Source organism: Scyliorhinus torazame, chromosome 11 (assembly GCF_047496885.1).
Source record: "Scyliorhinus torazame isolate Kashiwa2021f chromosome 11, sScyTor2.1, whole genome shotgun sequence".
NCBI lineage: Eukaryota > Metazoa > Chordata > Chondrichthyes > Carcharhiniformes > Scyliorhinidae > Scyliorhinus > Scyliorhinus torazame.
Genome location: NC_092717.1, coordinates 185435852 through 185460785, shown reverse-complemented (window position 1 = coordinate 185460785; position 24934 = coordinate 185435852). Strand labels below are relative to the sequence as shown.

The window sequence follows — 24934 nt, the reverse complement described above, 5'->3', positions numbered from 1 at the left end:
TGGGATGGTGTCAGGGGGAGCGTTTCAGATTCCTGGGGCATTGGGACCGGTCCTGGGGGAGGTGGGACCTGTACAAACTGGACGGGTTACACCTGGGTAGGACTGGAATTGATGCCCTCAGGGGTCTATTTGCTAGAGCGGTTCGGGAGTGTTTAAACTAATGTGGCAGTGGGATGGGAACCGATGCAGGAAGTCGAAAGGTAGTAAAACAAGGACAGAAACAAAAGGTAATAAGGGGGAAAGTGAAAGGCAGAGAAGCCACAGTCAAAAATCAAAAAGGGCGACAGTAAAAGGTACAGTGACTGAGGGGAGCTCAGTGAATAGGACCAGGACTACAAAAAGGAATAAAACGGGAAGTAAAAACAGAAATGGAAAGCGACGCGGCAGGTTGTTACATGAAGATATCGTGAGGTACCCTCAATAATGATGCTTAGAGATTAAACTGTAAAGAAGGCTTTATTAGGCTAATAACTATGCTACAGATTTGGACGAGAGCTGACTGCGATACAGACCATGAGGCAGGCCTTTATGTATGGCTCCCAGATGGGCGGAGCCAGAGGCGGAGTCCCCAGGGTTCCAAGCCTGGTCTTAAAGGGGATATCACCTTACATGATGATAAGGCAGTAACCGTTCATCACATTCACCCCCTGTTTAAAAAGGAGTCCGGCGGGGGTGAAGTGCCATCATAGGTCCATCCGCCTCGGCGGCCGGATCGTCCTCCTCGATCTCCTCAGTTCGGGCGGTGGTGCGGCGGGCACGGACGTCCCGGTTGAGGGCACATCCGGGAGCACAGCGGTCGGAGCTTCAGTCCGGGTCGGGGCTGATGAACTAGGCAGGGCCGGGGGTAGCGGAGCCGGCGCCGGCGGGGTGTGTAAAGGGGGGGCGCAAGGGGGGGCGCACGGTAGGAGCTCACCAACGGGTGGTACGGCCGGAAGGGGGTGTGTTGTAGGGGGCGACGGGTCCTGCAGGGGAGCGGCGCGGGAAGGGGCGTCTGTGGTGGAGGATCCAGCGGGCGCCAGATCCCGGAGGGAAACCGTATCTTGCCTGCCGTCGGAGTACTCCACGTAGGCGTAACTGGGGTTGGCGTGGAGCAGTCGGACCTTTTCAACTGGGGGGTCCGTTTTATGGTTCCTCGCGTGCCTCCGGAGAAGAACAGGTCCCGGAGCCGTCAGCCAAGGTGGAAGCGAGACCCCGGAGGTAGACTTCCTGGGGAAGAGAAACAATCGGTCATGAGGGGTCTCATTTGTGGCCGTGCAGAGGAGTGACCTAATGGAGTGTAGGGCATCGGGTAGGACCTCCTGCCAGCGGGTGGTTGGGAGATTTCTCGACCGCAGGGCCAGAAGGACAGCCTTCCACACGGTCGCGTTCTCCCTCTCCACCTGCCCGTTTCCCCGTGGGTTATAGCTGGTCATTCTGCTCGAGGCGATGCCTTTGCTGAGCAGATACTGACGCAGTTTATCGCTCATGAACGATGTACCCCGGTCGCTGTGGATATAAGCAGGGAAACCGAACAGGGTGAAGATGCTGTGCAGTGCCTTAATCATCGTGGCTGAGGTCATGTCGGTGCAGGGAATGGCGAATGGGAAACGGGAGAACTCATCGACCACGGTGAGGAAATAGGCATAACGGTTGGTGGACGGGAGGGGCCCCTTGAAGTCGACGCCCAGTCGCTCAAAGGGGCCCGAGGCCTTCACGAGCCGAACCTTGTCTGGCCGATAGAAGTGCGGTTTGCACTCCGCACAGACCTGGCAGGCCCTGACCATGGCCTTGACCTCCTTGGTTGAGTAAGGTAGGTTGCGGGACTTGATGAAATGGACGAGCCTGGTAACCCCCGGGTGGCAGAGGTCATTGTGGATGGCTTGCAGGCGGTCCTCCTGCGTGTTGGCGCATGTGCCGCGGGACAGGGCATCTGAGGGCCCGTTGAGCTCCCCTGGACGATACTTGATATCGTACGAGTAGGTGGAGAGTTTGATCCTCCACCTCAAAATTTTATCGTTTTTTATTTTGCCCCGTTGCGTGTTATCGAACATATAGGCGACCGACCGTTGGTCGGTGACGAGGGTAAACCTCCTACCGGCGAGGTAGTGTCTCCAGCACCGCACAGCCTCCACAATGGCTTGTGCCTCCTTTTCGACTGCAGAGTGTCGAATCTCGGAGGCGGTGAGGGTTCGGGAGAAGAACGCTACTGGTCTGCCTCCTTGATTGAGGGTAGCAGCCAGGGCGATGTCTGATGCATCGCTCTCTACCTGGAAAGGGATGGTTTCGTCCACCGCGTGCATGGCGGCCTTGATGATGTCGGCCTTGATGCGGTTGAAGGCCAATTGAGCCTAAGCCGAGAGGGGAAAAGTGGTGGTCTTTAGAAGTGGGCGGGCTTTGTCCGCATACTTGGGGACCCACTGGGCGTAATAGGAGAAAAGCCCCAAGCACCGTTTGAGGGCCTTGAGGCTGCGGGGGAGAGGGAGTTCCTTAAGGGGGCGCATGCGGTCGGGGTCGGGACCTAGGACCCCGTCTTCCACGACATAGCCGAGGATGGCCAGCCGGGTGGTGTGGAAAACGCATTTGCCCTCGTTATAGGTCAGGTTAAGGGCTCGGGCGGTCTGGAGGAACTTTTTGAGGTTAGCGTCATGGTCCTGCTGATCATGGCCGCAGATGGTGACATTGTCCAAGTACGGGTATGTAGCCCGCAAACCGTACTGGTCCACCATTTGGTCCATCGCCCTTTGAAAGACGGAGACCCCATTTGTGACACCAAAGGGGACCCTGAAGAAGTGGAAGAGCCGGCCGGCTGCTTCGAAGGCAGTATAGAGGCGGTCTTTTGGTCGGATGGGGAGCTGGTGGTAGGCAGATTTGAGGTCGACCGTGGAAAAGACTCGGTATTGGGCGATCCGATTTGCCATTTCCGCGATGCGAGGAAGGGGGTACGCATCAAGCTGCGTGAATCCGTTTATGGTCTGGCTATAATCCACGACCATCCGTTTCTTATCCCCGGACCGGACTACCACCACTTGCGCTCTCCAAGGGCTGTTGCTAGCCTCGATGACCCCCTCTCCCAGTAAACGCTGGACCTCTGACTTGATAAAAGCCATATCTTGGGCACTGTAGCGCCGGCTCCTGGTGGCGACGGGCTTACAGTCGGGAGTGAGGTTAGCGAATAGCGAGGGGGGTGCGACTTTCAGTGTCGCAAGGCAGCACACCGTGAGGGGGGGCAAGGGTCCACCGAACTTCAGTGTCAGGCTTCGGTGGCTGCACTGGAAATCCAGTCCGAGCAGCAGGGGGGCACAGAGGTGAGGGAGGATATAAAATTTGAAACGGGTGTATTTGGCACCCTGGATCGAGAGATCCGCAATACAGTGCCCGGTGATTTGTACCGAGTGGGACCCAGATGCGAGGGCTATGGTTTGGGATGTGGGATGGGTGCGTAGGGAGCAGCGCCTTACCGTTTCAGGGTGGATAAAGCTCTCCGTGCTCCCGGAGTCGAAGAGGCATGCAGTGTCGTGCCCGTTGACCTGGACCTGCATCATGGAGTTCTGCAGGTGTTTTGGCCGAGTTTGATCGAGGGTGATCGCACCCAGTCGCGGGTAGTCGGAGTCGTAAAATGGCCGCTGCCGTTGGTCGCACTTGTCGGGTCGAGAAGATGGCCGCCGACCAGATGGCCGCTCCCATGATTCTCACGAGGCTGATGACGCGTCAGAAGAGGACGTGTCGGGTCGGTGCGCAGCAGCATTGCGAGGCCTGCGGGCCTGAGAGCCTGATTTTCGGGCCAGCTGTTCTTTGTTTTCCTGGCCCCTGGGTCTGGCCAGGCAGACCCTCGCAAAGTGCCCTTTCTTCCCGCAGTCGCTGCAGATCGCAGAGCGGGCTGGGCAGCGTGGGCGTGGGTGCTGGCCCTGCCCGCAGAAGTAGCAAGGTGTGCCCCCATGGTGAGCGGGTCGCCGCGTGGCGCAGGCCTGTAATACGGGCGAGTCTGAGGAAGTCTGGGGGGGGCTCGCAGAGTCCGCGGGGTACGTACCCAAGTTATGTCGGGCCACCTGCAGCGAGGAGGCGAGCGTTAGCGTCTCCTGGAGGTCTTTTGCCCCGTTTTCGAGCAGCCGCTGCCGGATGTAGGTCGAGCGGATGCCGGACACGAAAGAAGCTCTGATGTGCAGGTTCATATGGACTTCCCCTGTCACGTCCTGATGGTCACAGTCCCTGGCCAGCGCGGTGAGTTTCTCAACAAACTCGTCGAGCGATTCCCCCGAGCGCTGCCGGCAGGTAGAGAGCAGATGCCGGGCGTGCACCTCATTGACGGGTTTGACAAACCGCTTGCGGAGCAACTCAATCGCTTCCTCATAACTCGTCGCCTTTTCGAGCGTGGCGGAGATTCTGTGACTCACCCGGGCGTTGAGTAGACGCAGCTTGCGTGGCCCCAGGATGGGAGTCTCTGCGGAGTCCAGGTAGGCCTCGAAGCACCGCAGCGAGTATTAAAAAATTTCCTTTGCCTCCGGCGTTCGTGCTTCCAGATTGAGCTTCTCTGGTTTTAGGCCTGCGTCCATCCTGAATCTAGTTTAGCCTAATAAATTGAGGTACCCTCAATAATGATGCTTAGAGATTAAACTGTAAAGAAGGCTTTATTAGGCTAATAACTATGCTACAGATTTGGACGAGAGCTGACTGCTATACAGACCATGAGGCAGGCCTTTATGTATGGCTCCCAGATGGGCGGAGCCAGAGGCGGAGTCCCCAGGGTTCCAAGCCTGGTCTTAAAGGGGACATCACCTTACATGATGATAAGGTAGTTACCGTTCATCACATATGGGTTCAACGACAAGGAAAATTAGGAGAAAATTATAGAGGAAAAATAACTTAGGAGAGGTTACTGATTAAGGTGTTAAGATTCAAAACAGAGGTATAAAAGCCAACATAAGTGTACTTTACCTGAATGCTCGTAGTATTCGGAATAAGGTAAATGAGTTGATGGCGCAAATCATCGTGAATGACTATTACTGAAACATGGTTAAAGGACGGTCGTGACTGGGAGTTAAATATCCAAGGGTATCAAACTATTCGGAAGGACAGAGTGGATGGTAAGGAAGGTGGTGTAGCTCTGTTATTTAAGAATATTATCCGGGCAATAGTAAGGGATGACATTGGTGCTATGGAGGGTAAGATTTAATCCATTTGGGTGGAAATCAGGAATAGTAAGGCGAAAAAGTCACTGATAGGAGTAGTCTATAGGCCACCAAATAGTAACATTATGGTGGGGCAGGCAATAAAAAAAGAAATAACTGATGCATGTAGAAATGGTACAGCAGTTATGGGGGATTTTAATCTACATGTCGATTGGTTTAACGAGGTCGGTCAAGGCCGATCACAATATGGTGGAATTTTTTCAAGATGGAGGGTGAGAAGGTAAAATCAAACACTAGTGTTTTGTGCTTAAACAAAAGAGATTATAATGGGATGAGCGAAGAGCTAGCTAAGGTAGACTGGGAGCAAAGACTTTATGGTGAAACAGTTGAGGAACAGTAGAGAACCTTCCAAGCGATTTTTCACAGTGCGCAGCAAAGGTTTATACCAACAAACAAGAAGGATGGTAGAAAGAGGGAAAATCAACCGTGGATATCTAAGGAAATAAGGGAGAGTATCAAAAAAAGCATACAAAGTGGCAAAGATTAGTGGGAGACTAGAGGACTGGGAAATCTTTAGGGGGCAACAGAAAGCTACTAAAAAAGCTATAAAGAAGAGTAAGATAGATTATGAGAGTAAACTTGTTCAGAATATAAAAACAGATAGTAAAATTTTCTACAAATATATAAAACAAAAAAGAGTGGCTAAGGTAAATATTGGTCCTTTCGAGGATGAGAAGGGAGATTTAATAATGGGAGATGAGGAAATGGCTGAGAAACTGAACAGGTTTTTTGGGTCGGTCTTCACAGTGGAAGACACAAATAACATGCCAGTGACTGGTGGAAATGAGGCTATGACATGTGAGGACCTTGAGATGATTGTTATCACTAAGGAGGTAGTGATGGGCAGCTAATGGGGCTAAAGGTAGACAAGTCTCCTGGCCCTGATGGAATGCATCCCAGAGTGCTAAAAGAGATGGCAAGCGAAATTGCGAATGCATTTGTGCTTTCTCAAACCTGCTTTCTCCCTTCAAGCAGATCACAGCAAAACAGAACTTCTCAAGCTGCTGTCTCAAACTGGCTTTCGACTTTTAAACTGCTCTCAGCAAAACCAGCCAGGGACTTTTTACCTGCTCTCAGCAAAACCAGCCACGCACTTTTCAAACTGAAACTTCAAAATGGCTGAACTGAGCTGAGCTCCACCCACTCTATGACATCACTCTTTTCTTAAAGGTGCATTGCTTAAACATCCATGTCTTAAAGGTACCCTCACATGACACCATCAAGGAAAAAATAGTGAGGCCTCTGGATGGAAATTGTCCCATTGGGCTGACGCAGCATGGGTTCATAAAGGGCCTAACTAATTTAGTGGAATTTTTTGAGGACATTACCAGTGCGGTAGATAACAGGGAGCCAATGGATGTGGTATACCTGGATTTCCAGAAAGCTTTTGACAAGGTGCCACACAAAAGGTTGCTGCATAAGATAAAGATGCATGGCATTAAGGGTAAAGAAGTAGCAGGAATAGAGGATTGGTTAATTAATAGAAAGCAAAGAGGGGGGATTAATGGGTGTTTCTCTGGTTGGCAATCAGTAGCTAGTGGTGTCCCTCAGGGATCAGTGTTGGGCACACAATTGTTCACAATTTACATAGATGATTTGGAGTTGAGGACCAAGTGCAATGTGTCCACATTTGCAGACGACACTAAGATGAGTGGTAAAGCAAAAAGTGCAGAGGATACCGGAAGTCTGCAGGGGGATTTGGATAGGTTAAGTGAATGGGCTAGGGTCTGGCAGATGGAATACAATGTTGACAAATGTGAGGTTATCCATTTTGGTAGGAATAATAGCAAAAGGGATTATTATTTAAATGATAAAATATTAAAACATGCCGCTGTGCAGAGAGACCTGGGTGTGCTAGTGCATGAGTCGCAAAAAGTTGGTTTACAGGTGCAACAGGTGATTAAGAAGGCAAATGGAGTTTTGTCCTTCATTGCTAGAAGGATAGAGTTTAAGTCTAGGGAGGTTATGCTGCAATTGTATACGGTGTTAGTGAGGCCACACCTGGAGTATTGTGTTCAGTTTTGGTCTCCTTACCTGAGAGAGGACGTACTGGTGCTGGAGGGTGTGCAGAGGAGATTCACTAGGTCAATCCCAGAGCTGAAGGGGTTGGATTACGAGGAGAGGTTGAGTAGACCGGGACTGTACTCGTTGGAATTTAGAAGGTGCGGGGGGATCTTGTAGAAACATATCAAATTATGAAGGGAATAGATAGGATAGATGCGGGCAGGTTGTTTCCACTGGCGGGTGAAAATAAGGGGAAGTAGATTTAGGACTGAGCTTAGGAGGAACTTCTTCACCCAAAGGGTTGTGAATCTTTGGAATTCCTTGCCCAGTGAAGCAGTTGAGGCTCCTTCATTCAATGTTTTTAAGATAAGGATAGATAGTTTTTTGAAGAATAAAGGGATTAAGGGTTATGGTGTTCGGGCCGGAAAGTGGAGCTGAGTCCACAAAAGATCAGCCATGATCTCATTGAATGGCGGAGCAGGCTCGAGGGGCCAGATGGCCTACTCCTGCTCCTAGTTCTCATGTTCTTGCGTTCTTATGTTTCCTTTTTCTCTGAAATTACAGTTCATCTAAGCAGCTGAGAAAGTAAACACTTTAATTTTTGACGAAAATGTGAAGTAAAGCATTCAGTTTTCCTATATTTAAGTGATGAACATAAAAAATAATCCAATCTGTACTGATTAAATGTTGAAAATATGGCAAAAGGAAGAGTGGGGCTGACTTGGGACCAAAAAGGGGATTTAGACATTGAAGCAGGGGACTAAACGTCCTTGGTCAAAGAAAGGTGTAAAGATAAGTTCAGCAAATGCAAGCCATTCATTTAACCTCAATGATAGGGAAGATAATTCTAGAAATTATAATTCTAGATCAAATTAATAGTCACTTGGGCATATGTGGGTTAATTGCGGAAAGCCAACACTGATTTGTTGAGAACAATCATGTTGAACCGTCTTTTGATGAGAGAACAGAGAGGGTCCAACCAGGGTCCCTGGCGCTGTGAACGAACCGTGCTAACCACTGTGCTACCATGCCGCCCACTAAAATATTAGTCACTGCCTGATCGGGACATTGAATGAAAACCAAGCTACCAAGAAATCAAGTGTCGGAAATATCACCCCTGAGGGATGCAGCAGCTTCTCAAACACTTTAATTCGGTAGCACAGTGGTTAGCACTGTTGCCTCACAGCGCCAGGGTCCCGGTTTCGATTCCCGCTTGGGTCACTGTCTGTGTCGAGTCTTCACATTCTCCCCATGTCTGCGTGGGTTTCCTCCGGGTGCTCCGGTTTCCTTCCATAAGTCACAAAAGACGTGCTTGTCAGGTGAATTGGACATTCTCCCTCAGTGTATCCGAACAGGTGCCGGAATGTGGTGACTTGGGGATTTTCACCGTAACGTCACTGCAGTGTTAACCTCCCTGTTCCTTCCTCCTGTTCTTTCTCTCTTTCACCTTGCTGTGAAAGTCTAACTGTCTAACTGTCTTAAGGTAAGCCTACCTGTGACACTAGTGAAGATTATTATTAGATTATTATAATTATTTATTCTTTTCGGGGGGTGCAATGGGGTTAGCACTACTGCCTCATGGCATCTAGGACCCAGGTTCGATCTTGGCCCTGCGTAACTCCGTGTGGAGTTTGCACGTTCTCCCCGTTTCTGCGTGGGTTTCACTCCCCATAATCCAAAAATGTGCAGGGTCGGTGGATTGGCCACGCTAAATTGCCCCTTAATTGTGTTGCTCTTTCTAGCTTTATTCTATTTGCTCTGTTTCGGTCACCTTTGCTCATGAGTCGCCAGATATCTTTATGATACCGCCACTTTTCAAGTTTAGGTTATGATTAATAACACAGCACACCGCTTAGTAAGGATTAAAACAACGGTCATTTATTATATACAACAAGCAATATTAATACCCTAATACTACTTTCTACATAACAAACCTATCACTACTGACCAATACTTAACTTAGGAAGAGCCCACCAGGTCAAGGAAATGAATGGCTTGTCCAATCAAATCTGGCCCGCGGGATTCAAAAGGCTGCTACAGGTCGGTGGCTAGGTGTCTCTACCGGATAGCGATTGTTGGATTCAAACTTACTGCTACCGGTGGCTGGTCTTCCGAAGGTCTCGAGCAGGCGAAGATGAGAGAGAGCGAGATCTGAACTTGGACCTTTACTTTTATAGGGCCCAGGGGCTTCCCGACTCCCGGGGCGGCCCTTGACCCTGAGTCCGAAGTGATTGGATTCTGTCCCCAGTCTCTGGGGTCGATGTGTCCAATGGTGAGGCGATTCCTCGATCGGGGGTTGGTCGCTCACCTGTCTTTGTTTCGGCCACTGCAGGCGCCGACAGGTCTGGCCCGGTATTCAATTGCTAATATGTTGCAATTGTTCCCGGGGATAGCCGATTTAACTGTGGATGTCTGAGTTGATTAGGTGTAAACAGTCCTGAATGAAACTGCGGATACCTGGGTTGAAGGGCTGTTGATAGCCCTGAGTATCGATCTGGGCTACGTTCCCAGAGCTGAATATGTGAACCTGTCTGCAGCTGCCTGCTTGTGTCTTCTTGGCTGCTTTTCCCAGCAGTCTTTCGGGTTAGCCATTTTAAATTGGGTTTTGGCCAGATTAATCGGAACGCAGCCATTTTACATGGCTACAATTGGAAAATTTAAAAAATATATATAAATTTATTCTCAGCCCGCAGAAGGATTACCAGGTCACAGCTGACGTTAAAACAGTTCAACTGTCGCTCTTCGACCTGGTGAAAGATTTTATCACCAAAGCAGTTTCAGCTGAGGAATTGCACAGCATCATCTCTTACATGGCAACAGCGAATGACGACGATCAGGTAATCTTGTTACAACTGCTGTTGAGGATTAATCCATAGGGATTATAAATAACATAAGCATGTGGATCCATAGTATTGGGACCAGATTGATGAATAAACTTATGTCCCTTTCCCCGTCCATTTGTAATTTGTGTTTTTGCTGTTTTTTGTATGTACAAGCTCAACCAAGATGTTAGGCCTAACATGATTGGTGAAATTTTCCCATCTGGGACTAAGTTCCGTAACGGGGGTGGGGGACAGAGAGTGTTTCCCCCTACGGAGGCTGATGGGGAACCATGCCATATCCTCTGGCCCCGACATCATTAATTATTCATCTGGGATTTAGCGCTGTATTCTGTGGCGGGCATGCACCTGTCCTGCCATCATATCCGGATATCATATTGAAAGGTTGCCCAACACCACTGACCCACCTTTGAAGAAAGAAGGTAGACCTCCTGAAGAATAAGATAGATCACCAGGGACACTCTGAGGCCTGTTTAATGACACTGAAGCTCGAGGGTGCAGCTGATGCTCCCTCCCACCCACTGCTAGGGTGGTCCAGGGTCACTGACGGCCTCCATCCAGAAATCCAAACACAGCTCCAAGCATTCTTCAGGTCCCAACTTCTGCACGCTATGTTGTTCCAGCTGTGTTCTGGATTGGCGTGTTTTTCCACTGGCATGGAGAATTAGGCATGGGTGGAAGATTCCAGTCATGCCTTCATCTGCATCCATTTGTGGGATGCAAATTAGTTTCACATCGGCTACCAGTGGCTTTCCCGATCCGTCTTGGCAGGTAGCAGCAGAAGGTCTAACAGGAAATTCATGCAGGCGTAATACCAATTTCTGTCCGGCGCTGAATTCCTGCGCACCATTGAACAGGGGCATACGGGATTTCTGCCCAATGTGCGGGGAGGTTAACTTTTATGACTAAGAGAAGTACCATTCCAGTTACTGTCCTTTCCAAATTTCATCCAACTCTTATAAAACCATCTTCCTTTCCAAATTTTAAAAATTAATTCATGGGATGTGGGCTTCACTGGCTAGGCCAGCATTTATTGCCCATCCCTAATTTCCTTTGAGAAAGTGGTGCTGAGCCGTCTTCTTGTACTGCTGTATCCATGTGGCGAGGTACACCTAGTGTGCTGTTTTTGGGAGGGGAGGGCGGTGTTCCAGGATTTTAACCCAGTGACAGTGAAGGAAGAACAGTATATTTCCAAGGGCAGCACGGTGGCGCAGTGGGTTAGCCCTGCTGCCTCACGGCACCAAGGTCCCAGGTTAGATCCTGGCCCTGGGTCACTGTCTGTGTGGAGTTTGCACATTCTACCCGTGTCTGCGTGGGTTTCGCCCCCACAACCCAAAGATGTGCAGGATAGGTGGATTGGCCACGCTAAATTGCCCCTTAATTGGAAAAAATGAATTGGGTACTCTAAAATTATTTTAATAAAACAGTATATTTCCAAGTCATGATTGTGAGTGACTTGGAGAGGAACTTCCAGGTGGTGGTGTTCCCATGTATCTGCTGCCTTTTTCCTTCTAGATAGTCACTGGTTTGGAAGGTGCTGTCATAAGAGCACAACTCCAACAGTTCAGCAATCCCTTAGTGAAGCAGCTTGAATGTTGTCTTCAGGTCCTGGAGGGGGCCTTGAATCCACAACCTGCTGACTCAAATGTACAAATGCAACTGATGAGCTGAGATACTCAAAATTCCTTACCTTAGGTTGGAAAATGCTTCAGATTGAGTTTGTGATGTGATCCAATGGTGGCTGTTTCACTCTTTCCTTTTGGTTACAATATCTCAGACCCACAGAATAAAACGCTTCTGTTTTCCTCAGCTTAGTGGTATTCTAGATGTTATGCTCAGTCTGTTGAAGGGAGGTCCTTCTCGAGACCAGCTCTATACCTTGCTCTTTGACCCTGGCAATGTGGAGGTATTGTACTCATTGATCCTACAGAAGAAATATTCAGATGAAGTGCGTGAAAAGATCTTCAGGGTGAGTTGTTCCTGGACAAACATAGAAATTACAAGAAGTAAAAAAGAATAAGTGTGGTGTGTGCATGTGCATATGCGTTGAGTGTGTGTGTCTCCCATTAAAAATTACAAAATGAAGGTAAGACTTGGAAGTATTTGTTGAATGAGAACTTTTTAATTACAATAAATGTATATATATATATGTTTGTACCTATTGAGCAATAATAATCATTCATCTTCTTCACTCTAAGTGCTGTAACCATAAGCATTACAACCACATCATAGGGAGTTAAGTGCCTTTCAGTCATGCCCCTTCACACGAGTGATTTTGAAGTCAACATAGAACAGACAGTGCAGAAGGAGGCCATTCGGCCCATCGAGACTGCACCGACCCACTTAAGCCCTCACTTCCACCCTATCCCCGTAACTCAATAACCCTTCCTAACCTTTGTTGGTCACTAAGGGCAATTTTTCATGGCCAATCCACCAAACCTGCACGGCTTTGGACTGTGGGAGGAAACCGGAACACCCGGAGGAAACCCACGCGTACATATATGAGCTGGAATTGACAGTACTTAACTTTCTTTGATCTGTGATATTTGTAAACTTTAGTCAGGAGGTTACTATGGTGGGGGGGTCTCACTATTTAAGGGTCCCTGTGGGTGGTCTCCCTATTTAGGGAACCCTGTGGAAATTTCTATAGTTACAGGGTCCCGTTGGGAGAGGTCTCTCTATTTAGAGGGTCCCTGGGGGGGACTCCCTATTTACGGGGTCCCCCTATTTAGGGAATCCCTTTAGTTACGGGGTCCCTGTGGGGGGTCTCCCTAGTTAGGAGGTTCTTGTGGGGGTGCATCCCTATTTAGAGGCTCCCTGTGAGGGATTTCTTTAGTTAGAGAGTCCCTGGGGGGGGGTCTCCCATTTTAGAGGGTCTCGGGTGGAGGGGGGGGGGTCGCCCTGGTGGGATCTGGTAGAAGAGGGTTCGGCAGGTAAGGCATTGTGGGGGAGGGGAGGAGGCTAGCCCTCGATTGGACTTTGGGAACAACTCCCTTAAGGCATTACTCCCTTGGCCCACGTCAGGTTCACGTTTGGTGATACCTGTAGTGAATCCTGCCCACTTGATTACCAGACTGGAGAATCGCGAGGGCAAGGAGGCTCTGGTGCCAGGCCTGCGAAGTGGGTTCAAATGGGTCCTAATTAGCATCCTCCTGCTGGCACACAGGCAAAAGCCCCAATCCCAGTGCCAGCAGGGGCTAGAGCATATCGAATATTTTGGTGCCTGGCGTGAACCCCGATTTCGGCCGGTTCTCTGCCCAATCTCAATCCATGTTTCATAGAATTTACAGTGCAGAAGGAGGCCATTCGGCCCATCGAGTCTGCACCGGCTCTTGGAAAGAGCACCCTACCCTCCACCCTATCCCCATAACCCAGTAACCCCACCCAACACTAAGCGCAATTTTGGACACTAAGGGCAATTTATCATGGCCAATCCACCTAACCTGCACATCTTTGGACTGTGGGAGGAAACCGGAGCACCCGGAGGAAACCCACGCAGACACGGGGAGGATGTGCAGACTCCACACAGACAGTGACCCAAGCCGGAATCGAACCTGGGACCCTGGAGCTGTGAAGCAATTGTGCTATCCACAATGCTACCGTGCTGCCAGCGTACGGGGTGGAGAATCCATTTCCTTTTTGGAGGTAACTTATATTTTAAACATAATAAAAAATTTGCCCCTTTCTTTATTTTACCAACAACTGAAAACACCAAATGTGTTATGTTACTCGGCCTCTTGAGTTGCGAATCACTCAGCGGCATGGTGGTGCCGTAGTTAGCACTGCTATCTAACGGCGCAAAGGACCCGGGTTCAATCCTGGCCCCGGGTCACTGTCCCTGTGGAGTTTTCGCATTCTCTCCGTGTCTGCGTGGGTCTCACCCCCACAAGCCAGAGATGTGCAGGGTGGATGGCTTGACCACGCTAAATTGCCTCTAAATTGGAAATTAAAGTTGACGATCACTTTACTCAGAACTAATCGAAACTATTTCACTGCTCACAAGGATTTCACATATGTTTTCCATTCCCAATACTACCTTCTACCATGCGAGTTTTCTCTGGGGATTCTGCCTCAGCATCTGCTAGGCAAACACTCCAACATGGTCTTAACTCCTCCCAAACTAGGCTTTCAAACTAGACACAAGCTCTCACTTGCATTCCTAGCGAATCTGCTCCGCCATTCAATCATGGCTGACATTTTTCTCATTCTCATTCTCCTGCTTCTCCCCATATCCCCTGATCCCCTTATTAATCAAGAACCTATCTATCCCTGTCTTAAAGACACTCAGTGATTTGGCCTCCACAGCCTTCTGCGGCAAAGAGTTCCACAGATTCACCACCTTCTGGCTGAAGAAATTCCTCCTCATCTCTGTTTTAAAGGATCGTCCCTTTAGTCTGAGATGGTGTCCTCTGATTCTAGTTTCTCCTACAAGTGGAAACATCCTCTCCATGTCCACTCTATCCAGGCCTTGCAGTATCCTGTAAGTGTCAATAAGATCCCCCCTCGTCCTTCTAAACTCCGAATACAGACCCAGAGTCCTCAACCGTTCCTCATACGACAAGCTCTTCATTCTAGGGATCATTGGGCAGAATTCACCATTTCTCAGACTAAGTGTCTTAGTGGGCATCTCTGGCGGCACCTTTCCCACTGACCGGAATAGCGGGATCCTGCGGCAGATTCTGCATTGTAAACCTAATTAATTATGCACAAATATTACCCTCAGAATCACCTGGCGGGCTGGCCGCTGATTCAACCACCCGCCATCAGCTGGCGGGTTTGAAGGTCTTGGCACCATATTTAAACACCAGCCCAGCACATTCTTATCACTCTCTCCTGCCCACCTGTGTTCACCAGACGGTTCGGGGTGCCAGCAATCTGGAGACAAAAGGCTAGCAATCTCAAGAAGAAGTCTGTACCTCGATTCAACCACCATCTCTCTCCCCCCCCCCCCCCCCCCCCGCGCCCCCCACGCCCATCACCTGCAAGGACCTGGAGTCTATCTCACTTGAACCTCTACCCATCACATCTGGAGTCTTGGTGTATCCCTTTACAGTGAATGGCGTGCTATGCATTTGACCCTCTTTGTAACCTTTTCATTTAAAATATATACTTTTATTAAGAAAATGTTTTTAATATAGCACCATAAAAACCATATTACACAACTAGTACAATTATAATTCTAGACTCAAACATCCCCCTTCCCCCACTCACAAAGAAAAACAACTAAGACAAAGCCCAAAGTAAATCCCAAACTCCCACCCCTCGCCTAACATCTGACGGTGACCAGCCCCCTGAAATTCGCAATGAAAGGCTGCCACCTCGAATAGAACCCTTTTGCCGAACCCTTCATGGTATACTTGAGCTTTTCTCTGCCAATTCCCCCATCAAGATAAAACAAAGAAAGGTTTACAGGCAACGTCAAAGAACTACCCCTCCCCACCTTCCCCTCCCCCTCGCCTCCCATCAATACCACACCCAAATACCCAGCAAACAACAAGACAGAACAAAGACTCCCACTCTTCCGCCTCTCTCTCCCAAACCCCAACTAAAACAATACAGCTAAACTCATGCTCATCCAACCGCCCCCCCCCCCCCCCCACACACACACAATATGAGCTGCAGATACCTCATCCCTCCACTCCCATTAACTAACTATTTAGCAGGATGGCCCCCATGCAGAGTAAAAAGCATGACAAAGAAACCCATAACGCCAACCAGCCCCTCCACCCCCCCCCCCCCACACACCCAATCCAACTTTAGTCCCACTTTAGAAAAGATAGAAAAGATACATGAAGAACAAGAACACACATCCCACAAAACCCACAGTGAAAATCCAGGTACAAAGCTCCAAACGTCAAAACAAAACACCCCACCAAAATACAAACTCCCACCCCCAGACTTGCATCTCCGAACCCGTATAGTTCACAGTTATCTCGATCCCAATCTATGTTTCTGCACAAACGCCTCAACCTGCTCCGGAGATTCAAAGTAGTAATTTTTCGATTGATAAGTCATTTGGAGGCGGCAGGGTAAACCACGCCAATTCGAACATTGCTTCGATACAACACAGCCTTGGCCTTGTTTAATGCTGCACGCCTCTTGGCCAGCTCCGCTCCAACAACTTGATAGATCCTTACAATGTGGCCTTCCCACCTGGAGTCTCGATGATTTATTGCCCGGCATAGAACTCTTTTTTGACTTGAAAACTGCAATGATCGTTCGCCAGCAAGGGGTTTCTGCCTCAACAACCTGTGGGCCAGATCCAACTGAGGAGGGTACGCCATTTCCCCCTCCCCCACCATCTTCCAAAGCAACTGCGACATAAGCTTTGTCAGACTTGGACCCTCCAACCGCTCCGGAACCCAACCACCCGCAAGTTCTTTCCTCTGGAGCAATTTTCCAAATCGTCCACCTTGGCTCTCAATGCCTTGTCACCGGCCACCTGGGCCTCCAGAGAGGCGATTTGGTCACCTTGCCTTGAAGGAGCCAACTGCACCTCTTTTAACTCCATTCCATGCACCTTTACTACTTCAATCACCTTTGCCAAGGCCAATCGATTGGAGGATATCACCCCCACAATCGAGCTTTCATGATCCTCAGAGACCTCCCGCCGTAGTTTCTGAAGTTCTGTATACCTGTAAGCATCTCAATGGTTAGTGGGGTGGCCACCAATGCCGCAGGAGCCTCCGCCAACTTTCCTCATGGAGGCATCAGAGTTCGATGACATTTCCTTATTTTTCCACTGCCTAGTCCTGTATTTATTGGGCATACCTTTGATGTGGGATTCTTAACCCATCGATCTAACCAAACTCCAGCACAAATTTCCACCAAAAATTGGGCGAAAAGGGCTTAAGTAAAAGTTCTCTGGCAGGAGCCACCTCGTGTGCGACTGCTCTTCTACCTGTCGCCAGCAGAAGTCCCCGTTTGTCAGCTTTTCATGCAGAATTGCCGCAGTTCAGCTTCCGTCTCCTCAGTCTTCCCTCTGTCTTCCATTGCCTGTCTTCTTCATCCACCTCCTTGCTCCTCTGCCATCTATTGTGAGCTCCCCCCCACTTGAATAGCCCTCCTTCCACATTTACTCCCATCCCCATTTGTCTTTGTCAGGCCGGTGGGTTAGAAAATTCCACCTCATGATTGTACTTGTTTAGAACCACTGGAAGTATAATGTTATCTTGGACAGTAGCAATTAAGATTTTATAATTCCACTGGATTGAAAAGCTTTGTCTTTTTTTTGGTGTCATGGCCAGCTAATGTATAAGATGTTGAAGTACGAGAAAGTTCACGAGAGATTCAAGCTGAGGCTGAAGCTGAAGGATATAGGCTACCAAGGTCTGACCTCCTACCTGAATGACTTTCCTGCCTCGATGTCACTCATTCGGTGCCTGTCAGAGCAGGTGCTCTGCTCGGGTAAGTACTTTATGTCTCTCCAAACTGACACAATCATACCACTGCTCCCACCCTAAATAGAAGACCGTCTCCTTTTATTGTTGCCAAGTATGACTTGAAGCTGTTAATCTTTTTGCAGGATCTCCAAGTCCACTGTTTCCCAGATTCACCAGTGTGATACGAATGCTTGCGCGTTAGATTATGATAGTTTGCATAATAGTGGTTTGCACTCCCTCAGTATAGGAGATTGAGGGAGGGTCTGATCAATGTGTTTAAAATGATAAAAGGGTTTGATCAAAACATTATAGTCCGTGAAATATAAAGTGGAATCACTGTTGTAATATAGGAAATTCAGCAGCCAATTTGTGCATACTAAGAGCCCACAACGAGCAATGAAATAATGGCCAGATGGTCTGTTTTGGTCTTTTTGATAAATGATAAATAGTAGCCATGACAACAGGGGAAACTCTTCTTCACCTTTTCGATAAGTGCATTAGGATCTTTTACATCAACCTGGAAGGGCAGACTTTGTTTAATGTCTTATCCGCAAGATTATTTTCATTAGCAAAGATGATCAGTTTTCCCTCTCTTTCTTTTTAATGCTGGTCTCACTTCTCTTTTTAGATCCTGTTCCAAATTACAAGGACCTGATTGCTGTAGTTTATCTGTCTCACAAAGCAGACCTGACTGTGCGACTAGACGTCTGTCGAAAGGCAAGTGAAACATCAGATTGCAAATTCCATGATTACTGTGCAGCTTCCCACAGAATGTTAAGCTTTAGAATAGGGAGACATATGGCTGATGTATGAAGTATGTTATGTAGACAAGACCTTTATACCAACAGTGTTTCATATATATGTGGTTGTTCTACCCAGTAACAGTGTATCCCTGTTTGACTTGTGAATCTGTAGTAATCTCAAGATTGCTACCAGTGCCACGTGCTAGTCAGAGTAGCATGTATCGGATGCATATGTGACTGAAGAAATGGTTTGAGGGGGTACGTTTCAGTTTCCTGGGGCATTGGGACCGGTTCTGGGGGAAGTGGGACCTGCAAAAACTGGACATCTGAGCAGGACTGGGACTGATGTCCTTGAGGGAGAGGGTACTTGCTAGTGCGGTTGGGAAGGGTTTAATCTAATATGGCAGGGGGTTGGGAACCTATGTCAGGATTCCGAGCAATTCCCTGGTTCAGCACAGGGCTAAATCACTGGCTTTTAAAGCAGACCAAGGCAGGCCAGCAGCATGGTTCAATTCCCGTACCAGCCTCCCCGAACAGACGCCGGAATGTGGCGACTTGGGGCTTTTTCACAGTAACTTCATTTGAAGCCTACTTGTGACGATAAGCGATTTTCATTTCATATCAAGAAGAATAGAAAAAGACAGCAAGGAGAATAATAAAAATGATAGGCAAAGAAATCAAGAGCCTATATCAAATAATGACACTGTTAAAACTAGTAGGGATGGGACAAGGAAGGTTAAAAGTGCTAGCCTCAAGGTTTTGTACCTGAACGCATGGTGCATTCAAAATTAAATGGATGAATTAGTTGCTTCAATAGATGTACAGGGATATGATATAGTTGGGATTATGCAGACATGGCTCTAAGGTGGCCAAGGATGGGAACTAAACATTGAGGGCTGTTCAGTTTTTAGGAAAGACAAAGGAAAGGAAAAGGTGATAGTTACATTGTTGGGTGAGGACCCAGATCTCTGTTACTCCTCCCCCTTGACTCTTTCCCACTTATTATGGACTATCATCTCCTGCAGGGACAAAGAGAGAGTGTTGTGAGCCAAGCGTTTGATGGATCAGAGGGGTTTATACCAGGTAGCATGTGTGGGCACCGTAACTGGACATGAAGGGGTTGCGCTGGTGGGTACCAAGGGGTGCTGAGGAACAAGCACGAAGATCGGATGTGGGGAGGGTGTGAGGTGTAAGCTTGTGATTTGTGGAGGATGAGGATGGGAATTTGAGGGGTCTCAGGTGGAACTGATGCCAGAAGAGAGGTGGTAACTTACCCTTGCAGCTCAGTGGAGGTCGTTGGTCTTCTTCCGACATTGGCTGCTGGTCCTTCTGGCCATGCTGCCCACACAGACAGCTGCTGCCACTGCCTCCCAAGCGGAATTGGTGACCCTGCTGCTGGTTCTCTGACCCCCTCAGTGGAAGGGATCATCGACATGTTAGCAAAACTAAATCCATACAGTGCTGAAGGAGGCCGTTCAGCCCATCAAGTGTGCACCGACCCCCCGAAAGTGCACCCTACCTGGGCTCACTCTCCCACCCTATCCCTGTAACCCAATTCATAGAATTTACAGTGCAGAAGGAGGCCATTCGGCCCATCGGGTTTGCACCGGCTCTTGGAAAGAGCACCCTACCCAAGGTCAACACCTCCACCCTATCCCCATAACCCAGTAACCCCACCCAACACTAAGGGCAATTTTGGACACTAAGGGGCAATTTAGCATGGCCAATCCACCTAACCTGCACATTTTTGGACTGTGGGAGGAAACCCAACCAAACACGGGGAGAATATGCAAACTCCACACACACAGTTACCCAAGGCTAGAATTGAACCCATGTCCCTGGTGCTGTGAGACAGCAGTGTAACCATTGTGCCACCGTGCTGCCCCAATGTTGTGGGATTGAACGGGAAAGTGGCTGCATGGATACGAAAATGGCTAAGGAATTATAAATAGGGAATCCTGGTGAACAACCATTTTTTTGACTGGAAGGAAGTTGTCAGTGATGTTCCTTAAGAGTTTGAGTTAGGAGCAGTACAATTTTTTATACAAAGTCATGGCCTGGACATGGATATACAGTGCATAATTTCAACGTTTGCTGATAACATGAAACTTGCAACTGTAGTTAGCAGAGAGGGAGATACAGAAGGTGACCTGGATTGGTGGAATAGGCAGATAATTGGCAGATGAAATTTAATGCAGAGAAGTGTGGTCGGAAGAATGAGAGGAGGGAGTGTGCAGGAACAGAGACATCTGTAGATGTCCGTATACAAGTTCTTGAAGGTGGCAGAACAAGTTGAAAAGGTTATTAAAATATGTACGGGATCCTTTTCTTTCCACAAGAAAGTTCTGTTCAACTATTATTAAGCATTGGTTAGGACTCAGATGAAATATTGTGGCTAATTCTGGGCTTTGGGAAGGATGTCAAGGCCTTTGAGAGAGTGCAGAGGAGATTAACTAGAATAGTATCAGTGATAAACTACTATCAAGAGACTAGAGAAACTGGACTGTTCTCCTTAGAGCTGAGACGTTTAAGACAAGATTTGATCAGGGTGTTCAAAATTTCAAAACGTTTCTACATAGTAAATAAGGAGGAATTATTTCCAGTGACAGGAGGGTCAGAAACTGGAGGACACAGATTGAAGGTAATTGGCAAAAAGATCAGAGGAAACATGAGGAAAAATGTTTTTTTTTGCAGTGATTTATGATCTGGAATGCACTGCCTGAAAGAGTGGTGAAAGCAGATTCTATAATTCAATAACTTTCAAAGGGAAATGGGATCAATACTTAAAAAGCAAGCATTTGCTAAACACAGGGCAATGGGACTGTTTGAATAGCTCATTCAAAGATCAAGGTGTGATTTAGCACAAAGAAAACGAGTCAGCTTTGAGCGCAAATAGCGGGGTATTTCTCAACGCCTGCAGTGCTGGGAACGACCCAGCTATCAAACAGGATGGACATTGTTTATTTTGGCCTCGACTCGTCTGTGCAGGATAGACAGTGGCATAGTGGTATTGTCGCCCGACCAGTGAGCCAGAGACCCAGGATAATGATCTGGGGACCCGGTTTCAAATCCCACCATGGCAGGTGATGGAATTTGAACTCAGTAAAAATCTGGAATTAAAAGTCTAATGATGACCATGAACCCATTGCCGATCATCGCAAAAACCCATCTGGTTCACTAATGTCCTTGAGGGAAGGAAATCTGCCATCCTTACCTGGTCTGGCCTACATGTGAGTCCAGACCCATAGCGATGTGGTTGACTCTGAGGTACACACTCAAGGGCAATTAGGGATGGGCAATAAATGCTGGCACAGCCTGCGACGCCCACGTCCCATGAAGAAATGTAAAAAATGAGAGCGGGCCACCGATCCCCCGACCCCCACCGCAATCTCCAGATGCTCCCAAAGCTCCAACTTAATTTCTAGGGGATCCGCAAACCCCCCCCCCTCGCAAGGGCAGGGCACTGGAATGGAAATCTTGGCACTGCCATCCTGGCACCCTGGTAGTGTCCCTGCCAGATTGGTAATGCCAAGGTTCCAGGCTGGTAATGCCAGGGTGCTCAAGTGGCAGTGGTAGTGCCAAGGTACCACCCTGTCCAGTGCCAGTACACCCAGGGACCTATGATCGGCTGGGAGACCCCCCCCTCCCCAGGTGCCATTACACCTGGGCCACACTTGTGTGGACCAGTGCTAAATAGCGTCATGGTGAGGCCTCCCAGGCGTGGGTATTAGTTCCCTTGGCCTTGTGAAAATCCGGTGCCAACATAAGTTGTGAGCACAGTGTTGATGGGTTGTCAGTTTTGGAGTTCCTTTTCCAATACTATACCACACACCGCCATACTCAAATGATCATGGATTCAAAGGTAGTTCTGTTAAGTTCACAACATCAACCAAGGTTGGGGATTAAAGGGCAGCAGTTCCCCCACCAGCAACACCACCATCATGGATCAGAATAGTGGACATTTCCAGATTTCTAAAGAAGGAAATGAGGTTACTTGACAACTTGAAGAAAACGTTTTTCATGTTGATAAAGCAGTTTTAGGGTTGTAAATACATTAATAGCATTGTTTAATTTTTCTTTCAGGGGAGATAGGGGAAGGACAAGTGTTCCTTGAAATAAGGGGTCAACAACAAGAATTGGAAATGTGAAGAAAGAAGTTCATGATAGCTTCTTACATGAACTCTCAACAGAGGGGTTTGTTGGGTTGATTAGCCTATTCTTTCATTGGCATTTACTTATTTCTGTTCTAAACTATCAATTTTCTTCCAGCTATTCCATCTGATTTACTCTCAGCAAGACATTGTTCGGCAGTTAGCAAAACAGGCTGGATGGCAGGACAACTTGACCAAACTCTATGTCAAAGAATCATACGAATCCCGAGAGGCCAGTCTATCAAACTCGTTCAATAGCTGCTCTATGGACTTACTTAAGAACCAACACTTCATCCAAGAGCAAGGCAAAGAGCTGATTAATCGCATGACTAGCCAGACAGACTTCCAAGATTCTGAAGTCTTTCTCCCCTTCAATAAGAATCTCAACGAAGACATTTCAGAAGGGAATTCTGACCTTTCCATGTCTCCCAGCTTCCCATCCAGCAAGAAAAAGTCCTATGATTCCTTTAACTTCAAGTCATTTGATTCCTTGGAACATACAAGTCACTCCTCCAATACAATAGATATGCCGAGCTTAAGTGAAGCCATTCCCTCTGACATTTCAGATGATGCTTTCTACCAGCCTCTGTCACCTTTCACACTCCCTTCCTTTGACTTGGGAACGGAAATGGGGAGTATGAGCTCCTTTACCACCATTGAGAGTGGAAACCTGACTCCAGTCAGCACATCAGAAACACCGTCTCCTCTGGAGAATTTCAAACCCTTCCCAGGGATTCGGACATGGAAAAGCTCCAGTCTCTCCAATGTCCTGGATGACAGTAGCTACCAGGAGAATCTCCCCAGTGATGATGCTTCCAATACCAGCAACCCACAGGTATTGAACCGCTCGTTGGTTTTGTAATAATTTTTAGATACGTGAATTCAGTTCTGGCCACTGCTACTCAGGAAGATATATTGGCCCAAGAAGAGTACAATGTATACTGACCAAAACGATACGGGCGCTGAAAGTGTTATGTGCACAGCTAGGTCACCTTACCTTGAAGGGAAATTAGGAAGCATTTTTTCAAAAGGTAAAAGAAATCTGAAATTCCCTGTCCGAAAAGCTATGATGTTTTTTTTTATATTTTAATTCAAATGTTAACATTATTACAACATTACACAACACCCCTCAATGCTACTCCCCAACCCCCCAGGCCCCCAAAATGTAAGACAAATAATCCCCATCTCTGGTGGAACCACTCATCCGCCCCTCTCAGAGCACATTTCACCTTCTCCAAATACAGGAACTCCATTAAATCCCCCAGGCACGCCGAGGCACAGTGGGGAGAAGCTGACCTCCACTCCAACAGAACCCGTTTGCGAGCAGTCAATGAGGCGAAGGCTACAATGTCTGCCCCCGCTCCCGTCTGCATCTCCGGTAGGTCTGACACCCCGAATATGGCCTCCAGGGGACCCGGCTCCAAATCCACATACAGAACCTCAAACAAAGTGCTGAAAAACTACCCCCAATATTTCTCCAACTTCGAGCAGGACCAAAACATATGGACATGATTGGCTGGGCCCACCCACACTGCTCGCAACTGTCCTCCACCCCCTCAAACAGCCAGCCCATCCTTGCCTTTGTTAATTGTGCCCTATACACCACTTTTAACTGAATCAACCCCAGCCTCGCACACAAGGTTGAAGCACTGACCCTTCGCAACACTTCGCACCATAACCCTTCTTCCAGTCCCATCCCCAACTCTTCCTCCTTTCCATGTTAATCCCTTCCATGGACTCCTTGTCCTCCTCCATAATCCTGCTGTTGATAGCCAAAATGACCCCACTCTCCAGCCCCCCCCCCCCCCCCCCCCCCCCCCCCCCCCCCCGACAGCACCACCTCCAACAACGAGGAGGCTGTGCTACCGGGAGACTCGGGAAAACTTTTCTTGCAAAATTCCACTCCTGCATATACCTGATGCCCTCCTCCCGCTGGAGCCCATACTCCATCCCCAGCTCCTCCAAACGTGCAAATCTCTCCTCCAGAAACAGAGCTTTCATCTCTTTTACCTCTTTCTCCTTTGCATCCATCCTCCCTGGCTCAAACCCATGATTCCCTCTGATCGGCTTCATCCTCGACCCTGCCCTCAACTTGAAGCGCTGTTGGAATTGCCCCCAAATCTTCAGCATGGCTACCACTCCAGAATTACCCAAATACTCCTGTGGATCAAACGGTAGCAGTGCCATTGCCAGCGACCCCACCCCGATCCTTTATAAGAACCCACCTCTATCCTCACACACAAAGCCTCCTTCTCCTTACTCCAGCCCTGCACCTTCTCTGCATTTGCCGTCCAGTAATAGTGCAACAAGTTCGGAAGGGCAAAGCCCTCCGACTGCCACCCATTTTGGAGTTAGCTGCACTGCCCACACAAAAGACTAGCCCAGCATGTCGACCCCTTGAAATAATGACTTTGGCAAAAAGACTGACAGACATTGGAACAGAAATAGTGGCAAAATATTTATTTTTACTGCCTGCACCAGGCTTGCCAGCAATGGGAGACTGTCCCATCTCCCCAAATCCTCCTTCACCCTCCCCAACAGCTTGTGAAATTTAGCTTACAAAGTCGTGCCCAGTCCCGCGCCACCTACACCCCCAAATACCTAAAGTAAGTTGTCGCTACCAAAGTGGCAACACTCCCACTCCCGCAC

The 24934-nt window shown here is 48.4% G+C and overlaps 1 protein-coding gene across 3 annotated transcripts in view; it reads left to right on the top strand.

Annotated features, from left to right (window-relative positions):
* nbeal2 (neurobeachin-like 2) overlaps nt 1-24934 on the top strand; it is a 519702-nt gene that overhangs the window by 351302 nt on the left and 143466 nt on the right. For all 3 annotated transcript variants that reach the window (XM_072468153.1, XM_072468151.1, XM_072468152.1), the window contains 5 exons: nt 9856-10006; nt 11820-11978; nt 17257-17416; nt 18020-18108; nt 22404-23120. In XM_072468153.1, coding sequence (XP_072324254.1) covers nt 9856-10006; nt 11820-11978; nt 17257-17416; nt 18020-18108; nt 22404-23120 — 1276 coding nt within the window. The remainder of the gene's footprint in view (nt 1-9855; nt 10007-11819; nt 11979-17256; nt 17417-18019; nt 18109-22403; nt 23121-24934) is intronic.